At 47.0% G+C, this 9,978-nt stretch overlaps 1 protein-coding gene across 1 annotated transcript in view; it reads left to right on the plus strand.

Annotated features, from left to right (window-relative positions):
* Positions 1-2,014: 2,014 nt before the first annotated feature.
* LOC116089122 (cryptic protein) overlaps positions 2,015-9,978 on the plus strand; it is an 8,684-nt gene continuing 720 nt past the window's right edge. Inside the window, exons 1-5 of the mRNA XM_031368817.1 lie at positions 2,015-2,310; positions 2,563-2,612; positions 2,720-2,887; positions 3,477-3,591; positions 3,680-3,789. Coding sequence (XP_031224677.1) covers positions 2,297-2,310; positions 2,563-2,612; positions 2,720-2,887; positions 3,477-3,591; positions 3,680-3,789 — 457 coding nt within the window. The 5' untranslated portion in view covers positions 2,015-2,296. The remainder of the gene's footprint in view (positions 2,311-2,562; positions 2,613-2,719; positions 2,888-3,476; positions 3,592-3,679; positions 3,790-9,978) is intronic.

Here is a 9,978-nt window from a genome sequence, read left to right on the forward strand (position 1 = left end):
AAATGGGATTGGCCAGGTTCACACTTACATAGCCTGAATTTACATTAGAGTCTGAATTTACTGGATAAATTTCCCAGCTCTGTGTATGCTTTCAAATATACACTATGAAAATTTTAGTAAATTATGGAAAGTTTAGATTTGAGATAGCTCCTTTAAACTTGAGTATTGTCAAGAATTTCCCATAACATTTTATACAATCACCATTTAAAAAACATTTTTATGTAAAGAAATACTATCACTCCTTTAGTTTAAGAGTGATAAATCTTTTAGATTTGTTTTATTTTATGAGTATGAATATTTTGCTTGCCTGCTTCTCTGTACACTATGTGCATGCTGGTGCCTGAGGACATCAGGAGAAGGCTTTGGATCCTGTGGAGTTATTGATGGTTGTGAATCACCATGTGGGGCTGGGAATTGAACCCAGATCTTTTGCAAGGGCAACAAGTAGTCTAAACTGCTGAGCCATCTCTCTAGTCCTATACTTTAAAATTCAAGCATTTGTCTCATACAAAAGTTTGCATTAATTTCAAGTTATAAAATGTGTTTGTTTTGTACAAGTGGTTAAACTGAGTAATTTACCGATTGATATATTTTATAACATGCAGTATGGTGCAGCGGGAGGAGGGGCCTTAGCCGGCTCCTGCTGAGGCATTCCTTCCAGGTATCTGCCATAGGACAAGCCTAGTGTAAAAGGAAACTTCTTTGGGACCTGGGAAGTGGGTCTGTGGAAGGGAGTGGAGGCAGAGAAAGGAGACAGAAAGAGAGAGGAAAAAGATGGGAAGAGGCTGACTGGGAACATGTGGGGAGAGAGAAGAGAGAGAGAGGGGGGGGAAGGGAGGGAGAAAGAGAGGGAGAGAGTGAGTAGGTAGGTAGGTAGTAGGGAAGGAGAAGAGGAGGAAGAGGGAATAGGGAGAGGAGGGGGAGGGGGAGAGAGAAAGAGAGAGAAAGAAAGAGAGAAAGAGAGAATCCTTTTATACAGTGAGTCAGTCTAGTATTGGACTGCTGCTAGGTAACTGTTGGGCGGAGCCTAGAGGTAATATATAATAAACATAAAATTTAAAAATGCATTTTCGTGTTTTCTTGAAGTCCTGAAGCCCCATGCTCTCAACTTTTGTCTGCTGTGTTTGTCAGTTCCTTTCTTGTCCTGGAAGACCACAGAACCCTTTCACTGGGAGGTCACAAGCTGAGGAAACTCACCAACTTCTTCTGATTTAGCAGCCTCTTTGATGGAACTTACATTTAAAGGAGAAATAAATCAAGCTAGTGTCAAACATTATTTCAACTTCAGAGGATACAAAATTTTTTTTTTTAAATGAGTTTCTACATAAAGTCATAGAAGATTTTAGCAAACCGTTGCTAAGTGTCCTCCTTTATGATAAAGATAGCACTCAGGTTCTATCTCAGCAGACAGAAAACCCGAGGAGCAGAAGCTCCAGGGCGCCCACTCCAGGGATGCAGGCTGCAGCATCTCAGCTCGCACAGACAGGCTGCAGGCTCAATGCATCTGCATATAATCTCTTTCTCCAGGAGCCACTTGCCAAAGGGCCACTCAAGGTTCAGCTTTCTCACCTGTGACGTCGGGGAAGCACGTGTCTCCCCAGAGAGGGCTGTGCACCACAGAGGGCAGAGGCTCCGCGTGTGGGAGCTGATGAGCGCCCCAGGATGCAGAGCCTGCAGGGGCTCCCCTTTGCCTTTCTGCTCAGCACACAGGACATATGGAAGCTCTCCTGAGCTGCTAAGTCACACTGACCAGACCCGGTCTCCCGCTGAGCCCTTTCTATCTCCCAGTCCAAGAACTATACAATAGGCAATCTCCACTTCTATCTTTTGCCAAAGCTCTTTGGTTCGTGTTGAGATTTCAACCTTTTCAAATTCTTGTTTGTTTTCTAGTGAGGTTGGGGAGGCCTGTTGTCTTAGTCCCTAATGGTTTACTTCAGGCATTGGCCACCCTGCTGTCACCAATACTGTAAATAGCACCGGGGAGGCTGGCCGCCTTTCTCCACCCCTCTGCATCCAGGACTGTATAGGGTCAGCACTTCAAGCCTGATGGCTCAGCAGTCCTGACCTGAGAGGGCTTCAGCATCTGGACTCACTGATCTTCCTTCAGCCCTGCCGCCTCTGGTCCAGGACAAGGGCAGAGACATCTTCATCTTGCAAGCTTGTGCATTCTGTAACTTGCTATAGTGACTCCAAGACCTGGAGTAGAGGACTTCCCAGGGGCTAGGACATTTGCCTTTCAACTTCTGTGGTCATCGATCCCCAAAGCAACTCACCAAACCAGGGTATCGGTTTGAAAATGCACCAAGCCAGGTAAGGGCAGAAGTCAGCTAGGTATTAGAAAAGCCAGGCTAGGAGGGTTGAAATTCACCAACCGTCTTCCATCTCATGACCTTTCTAAACTGTGATGGCCCCTTTAAAATCTACAAGTGCTACAATGATTGGGGATGCTTGTGATTTTTATTAAGTTATAAATGTGCTGTATATTTTACATCACGTTTGACTGTGAGTTGTGCTTAGACTGATTGTAGACTTGAAACTTAAATGACTTCTTAAATATTCTAGGCCTCTGTTCTTGATGATGGTGGCGTTGCAGCTCATCCATCCGGGAAACAGTAAGTTAATGCCCTCCTCCTCCCTTAGCCCCCCCAGAGTATCAGCTAATTGTAAAATCTCTGTCTGTCCGTCATTATTTAGTCTCTCACTTTGTCGTTCTTTAAAGGCTATCAGAGCGAAGGAGATGGTGCCAGAGAAATCAGCAATATCCTGTCTCCCTTGATCCCCGGGACAACACTGGCTGGAACTTTGAGTAATTCCAGTAGAAAGAATGGCAGTCAGGAGGGGGCGCGCCTATGGGATTCCCTTCTCGACTCCAGCACTTTGGGAGAGAGTAAGTCTTAGCTCTGAGCCACCGTTGGCAGTGGATCCCGAGAATCGGGACGGGAAAATCGGGGTGAAAAGGAGACATCGACAAGAACATTTTTTTCACCTTCAAGTTTAAAAAAAAACAAAACATAAAACGGAAATTTGAGTGATGCGTTTACTCTTTAGTTTCACGTTTTATGTCGACAAATCCAGCAGTTTTGCTCTGTAACTAAGATAACAGGTCCGTGCCTAGCAGATAATCCAGCGTTCCCAGTGGCTCCAGGCGGCGTTAGCGACATCACACCCATGGGTGGTCCTGCCTGGGAGGCCTGTGGTTAATCACTGTCCACAAAGTCACTTGCTGACTTTTAACAGTGGAAGAGAGGAGGGAGAGAAGCGATTTGGAAGGTGTCAAGGGCTGTCCCGGCCGGGACCCCGCCCACATTCCTGCTAGCTTGTTTTTCAGCCTTCATCAACTAAAGAGTGGGGTTTACCTAGCAAACACACTCAGCAGGCACGGTCCCCTCCCAGCCTGTGAAGCCCTGCCCTCTACGGGAGGGGACTAGGCAAGCTCCAGAGGCTAACACAGCTGCTGACCCAGGTCACCCTTGCAGGTGCGGTCCGGGGATCCCGTTGTTGCCACAACGGAGGCACCTGCGTTCTGGGCAGTTTCTGCGTGTGCCCTGCGCACTTCACGGGTCGCTATTGTGAGCACGACCAGAGGCGCAGGTGGGTGGAGCAGAAGTGGGCTGGGTGGGGACTGGCTTGGGAGAGAGGGGCAAGTTGACAAAACGCTGACCTGTTCTGTCCTCTGCAGAGACTGTGGCGCACTAGGGCACGGAGCTTGGACTCTGCACAGCTGCCGCCTGTGCAGGTGCATCTTCTCAGCCCTGTACTGCCTCCCACGCCAAACGTTCAGCCACTGTGGTAAGAGCACCCTTCCCACCTCCTGACTTTTTTTTTTTTTTTTACATTTTTTATTAGATATTTTCTTTATTTACATGTCATATGATTTCTCCTTTCCCAGTTTCCCCTCCAAAAAACAAACAAACAAACAAACAAAAACAACAAGAACAAACCCCTGTCGCCTACCCCCTCCCCATGCTTGCTACCCCACCCTCTCCCACTTATTGGCCCTGGCACTCCCCTACACTGGGGCACAGAACCTTCACAGGGCCAAGGGCCTCTCCTCCCACTGATGCTCAACTTTGCAATCCTCTACTATACAAATGCTGCCTGAACAATCAGTCCTACCATGTATAGTCCTTGGTTGGTGGTTGAGTCCCTGGGAGCTCTGAGGGTGCTAGTTAGTTCATATTGTTGTTTGTCCTAAGGGGCTGCAAACCCTTTAGCTCCTTTGGTCCTTTCTCTAACTCCTTCATTGGGGACCCTGTACTCAGTTCAATGGATGGCTGTGAGCCGCTACATCTGTGTTAGTCGGGTACTGTCAGAGCTTCTCAGGAGATAGCTATATTAGGCTGGCTTGTCCTCCCTTCAGTCTCTGCTCCATAGTTAGTCTCTGCAACTCCTTCTGTGCCACCCCCTGACTTTTACCTCACACACTATACACTGGTGTCGTCATTGTTTAGTGATTGTGGCACACTTGCTTGTGCCAGGAAACATAGAAATGAGCAAATTAGATTAGATCCACAGGTCAACGAAATTCCAATTGTTGTGAATCCGAGGTGAATGCAGGACATTATTTACATTTTCCTGCGGGGATTGCTGGATTGTAGGGTGATTTGTGAGTAGTATCCCAGAGCATTGGGGGTGGGGGGTGGGGGTCCAGAAGTTACAAGATGCAGAGCAGAGTTAACCTGGGAGCCAAGCTAGCTGAGCAGATCACTAGTGATCTTCAAACACTCTGTACAGGGGGACAGCACTGACAAGGAAGGAGGGAGGGGTGGCCACATTCCAACCTGATGTCTTGTGCTACAGCCTTCCTAGTCTTAAGAGGAGCTGGTGTGGGCTCCCAGTGGTAGGCACAGTCAGTGAAGGTTCACCCTTCGACCTGGTGCTGTCTTTTCCTCTGTTACTCCTGGGTGGTTTGGCTGTGCACTGTGTGGAAGGAACACTGCACGAAATGAATGGACACCCCTTTTCCATTCTTTCTCAGGCAGCCCTGAGCTCCTCCAGTGGATGGGGCAATGACATCATCCTTTCCTCCTTCCCCAGGCAGTCTAGGAAGGGCGGAGCCAAAGCAGGGAATGTCCTCAACTACACTGCCTGGCCCCACACTCAGGACACAGCACTGGGTCAGGCCATTAGTGGAGGAGGACATTCAGTCGTTGCTTTCTTCCTCAATCCCCGTACCCTTCCTGTGGAGCACCAGGAGTGTCTCCAGGTCCAGCCTTCAAGATTCTTGTCCCCTCCCCTCTGCTCACTGAGCATGCAAAGCCCTCTCTGTACTAAGCAATCTCCATTTGTTGGGTTTATGTCTCTTGACTGGTCAGCTGTTAGTCCTGAATCCCAGAGGTTGGAAGACATCAATTTTGCGAATCAGGGTAAATTCACAGGGTAGATCTAGTGTCCTTGCAGGTGAACTCAATTCTTACCAGAGTTTCATCCCTGAGAATTCAGGAAAGGAATCTCTACAGTCATTAGCAATCTCCAACGAAAGGCCTGTAGAGCAACATCTGAGAGTCAGGATATCCAATCACTGTTTCACGTCCTTAGAAATGTCCGGGACTGAGACTCCTGTCTATCTGCCGAGGTCAGTGGCCTGGGCTTCTGAAAGTATGCTTCCGTCCATCCAAGCTGGACAAAAGGTGGAGATCCTCCTCCAGGGTCACTGGCCAGGCACAGAAAGTGCAATAGCACAGAAGTGCAGTACCAACCTGTGCCTTTGATCTTCTGATGGCGCTGCAGGTCCCGTCTCCATGGTGGATGTCAGCCATGGAGAATACCCTGTTTATGCTCTCTAGCTGATGCCCAGGGACTGAGGAGGGTCACCTGTGTAGTTGTGCTCACTGTGTTCTTAACCAGTGTGCTCCACGGGCTTACCTCATTGGATTCCACCACAGTTTATGAAGAGGCATCCATCGACTCTGTTTGGGAAAAATGAAACTCAGGGATGAAAACTCCCAACTGGTAGCAAACAGACCACTGTGTCACCCATGTGCCTCTCCTGTAAGAATAATTCTCAGTATGAATGAACGTCTTCATTTGTGATAGTGTTATTTAGAATGTTGAGAAGTGGCCATGTTTTACATCCAATCCTAAGGAAACCATTTTAGTCAGGGTTTGTATTCCCACACAAAATATGACCAAGAAGCAAGTTGGGGAGGAGAGGGTTCATTCAGCTTACTTCCACATTGCTGTTGATCACCAGAGGAAGTCAGGACTGGAACTCAAGCAGGTCAGGAAGCAGGAGCTGATGCAGAGGCCACGGAGGGATGCTGTTTACTGGATTGCTTCCTCTGGTTTGCTCAGTCTGCTTTCTTATAGAACCCAGGACTACCAGCCCAGGGATGGCACCACCCACAATGGGCCCTCCCACCTTGATCATTAATTGAGAAAATGCCTTACAACTGGATCTCGTGGAGGCATTTCCTCAAAGGAGGCTCCTTTCTCTGTGATAACCAGCTTGTGTCAAGTTGACACACAAAACCAGCCAATACAGAAACATAAGAGAATGTTTGAGAGCCCTTCATAAGATGTCAACGTGAAAAATCACCTTTGGGATAATTATAATACTTTGATTCCATCCATGGGTGAGAAGGAACACAAACAGACACCATGCCATGAGATGACATTTTCCTCCAGCAGTCCTCAGGCTGAGAGCTTCCTTGCTCTGACTGGGTCTTCCATCTGAAAGAATGAAAAACTCCCACCTAGCTCAGGTTAAACACAGCTGAAGCTCTCCCCAATAGAGTAGCCCTTAAGAAGTAAGAATAAATACATGTTCATGGGCTGGAGGTAGGACTCAACACCAGAGCCTTTAGTTAGCATATGCCAGGCCCTGAGTCCTATCTTCAGAAATGCAAGGGGAAAAAAAAAGTCAATTGATGATTGTGTAGTAGGGTGTGTGGCATAGAGGTTAGAATGTTCTAAACCCTAGGTTTAGCCTCTAGCAACAAACATGGTGGCTACAAGAAATGCTGGTGTGTTAATCTGAACGTGAGATAGACCCAGGGCAAGCCACTACAATTTCAGTTCTCTCTTTATATTTATTTTTATTTATCTGTACATGTGTGTCCTGTGTGCATGCCATATGTATGCAAATTCCCAAAAAGACCAGAAGAGGGAGCTATAGGCAGTTGTCAACCACCAGACATGCATGCTGGGAACAGAACTCTGGTCCTCTGCTAGAGCGGCAAGCACTGGTAACCACTGAGCCACCTCCTAGCCCTCAGTTTTCCCTTTATACCGCTCATCTGGCAACAATAAAAACCAAACCAGCCAATGAATAAATGAGTAAATAACTGTGGGTAGACCCAGCCCCTGGCCGTAGGGGGTACCTGCTTCTAAGCATCTCTGAGTTTGCGGTGTATACCCAGGGTTGTGTTCAACCATCCCAGGCATGCTCTTGTGGGGGGTGTCCTTTTGGTGGGCATGGCTCTAGCGGTGTACAGGAAGAAGGGGGCCACCTAACTCGGTGGCGCTTCTAGTAGAAGCTGCAGGTTGGAGATCTCAGAAATACTGAGTCTGGATCTCACACTGAGATGTGGTGTTTCCCTTGTCACAGGAGACCGGAAAACCTCCAAGATGAGAAGAGAATCTGGTCTTGTAGTCTGTGTGGCAATAGAGGCACGCTGACAGGCAGCAAGTGCTCAAACTCCAGTTCTTTCCTTCTCACAGATGTGTGCAAAAGTATAAGTATATATATAATAAGGTCTCAGGTCCCAGCCACAAGTCACCCACTAGTAACAGGATTTTTTTCTTTCCTAGTGTGACAAAGAATAGTGGGGGTTCACAGAATAAGAAATGTAGATTTTTTTTTTTCAATTTAGTTTTTTATCTAAATCTATAGTGGATATTCTAATTTCTTTCTTTCTTTCTTTCTCACTCCATAGTGGCCACAGGTCTAGTTTGAGACCCCAGGTTGCTTATTTTACAGAGCCCGTTGAAACCATATGCTTAAATTGTAGTTTGTGTGTAAGAACCAACTACCCAGCCGGGCGGTGGTGGCGCACGCCTTTAGTCCCAGCACTTGGGAGGCAGAGGCAGGCGGATTTCTGAGTTTGAGGCCAGCCTGGTCTACAGAGTGAGTTCCAGGACAGCCAGGACTACACAGAGAAACCCTGTCTCGAAAACACCAAAAAAAAAAAAAAAAAAAAAAAAAAAAAAAAAAGAACCAACTACCCAAGGGGCCTGAATCTCCCTGGTAGCCTCCATTTTCCCAGGAAGGTGATCTCGTGTGATAGACCCTGTCCTCAGCTGATGACGTGTGCATTTTACCTGTGTGTGTCCAGGATCTCTGTCAGGAATCATCATCAATTGCTATTCTCCCTTCTTTTCTCCCCTCCCTCACCCTTCTTCTTCTCCCCTTTCTCCACCCTCCACCTCTCCCCTCCTCCACTTCTCTTCCTCTTTTTTTGAGGCATACAGAATATCACTGTATATGTCTGGCTAGGCTGGAACCCACCTGCCTCTGTACCCCAAGAACTGGGATTAAAGATGTGTACCACCACACCCAATATCAACACTTAATGCTCCTTTGTGTGGGTTTTGGTTTGTTTAAGGTTTGTTTTATTTTATTTTTTTTGTAAAGCAATCTCTGGCTAGTCACTTTACTTTAATCTGTGAGCTCTAGGTTCGAGTAAAAGATATTGTCTTTTTTTTTTTTTTTTTTTTTTTTTTTTTTTTGGTTTTTCGAGACAGATTTCTCTGTATAGCCCTGGCTGTCCTGGAACTCACTCTGTAGACCAGGCTGGCCTCAAACTCAGAAATCCTCCTGCCTCTTCCTCCCAAGTGCTAGGACTAAAGGCATGCACCACCACTGCCTGGTGTGACATTGTCTTTAAAAAAAAAAAATCTGAAAGGTGCCTGAAGAATGACAACCAAGGTTAACCTCTGACCTCCACAGCCCTGCAGATATCCTGTACACACACATGAACTCATACCTGCATACAAAGACACAAAGAACTAATCTGCACAGAGAGTTGGGCTATCTATATATAGAGCAGGTGGCTGTAGATCAGTTCTATTTTCTCTGATTGAATCAGGGGCAACCTTCTCAGGCTTCCCTGTTCTGCTCAGGAGCTAAAGGAGTTAGGCTGAAGGCTGTTAGACTAGAAAAGCCATCTAGGCATTTAGTTTCCCTCAGCTCTCAATGCTCAGTGAAAATTAAGGTGTCTCTGGCTGCAGAGGAAAATAATTTTTCCTTTGTTTGTTTGTTTGAACATATGCTAAGCAAGAACTCTGCCATCCTGAAGATGGCCAGACATGGTGGTGAACACCTTTGATTCCAGCATTCAGGAGGCAGAAGCAGGAAGTCCTCTATGTGCCAGAAGCCAGCCTGGTCTGAGTACTAAGCTCCAGGCTAGTACTAAGTACTGAGTTCCAGGTTAGCCAAGGGATGACTACTGTGACCCTACCTCAAAGAAAAATTATACACACACATATGCATAATAGAATATATGTGGACACACAGACACACAGATATACATATACACTGTTGTGATTATAAGGAGATAAAGGAGAAATAAGAATATGTTCTATGGGGGTGTGGGGGAAGGGGATGTCTTGGCAGGCCCATGCCAAGGCATCCCTTCCCTCTGAGGGACCAGCCACATGATGGTATAGTATAGAATAGAGTTTATTTAGGGCCTGCAGAGGGGAGTTAAGAGAGTAGTAGAGGCAGAGAAAGTCAGAGAGAAGGAGAGAGTAGAGAAGTAGAGGCTGGCCATGACCATGTAGAGAGAGAGGGGGAGGGCTGGAGAGATGGCTCAGCCGTTAAAGGCTAGGCTCACAACCAAAAATATAAGAGAGAGAGGGGGAGAAGGGGATGGGGAGAGGGGGAACAAGAGGCAAGAGAGAGTCTAGAAAAACAAGAGAGAGACAGAAGAGGGGAGGGGGCAAGTAGCCCCTCTTATAGTGGGCCAGGCCTACCTAGCTATTGCCAGGTAACTGTGGGGGTGGAGTCCACACACACACACAGAGAGAGAGAGAGAG

The sequence above is a fragment of the Mastomys coucha genome, unplaced genomic scaffold (assembly GCF_008632895.1).
Source record: "Mastomys coucha isolate ucsf_1 unplaced genomic scaffold, UCSF_Mcou_1 pScaffold14, whole genome shotgun sequence".
In the NCBI taxonomy this organism is placed as follows: Eukaryota; Metazoa; Chordata; class Mammalia; order Rodentia; family Muridae; genus Mastomys; species Mastomys coucha.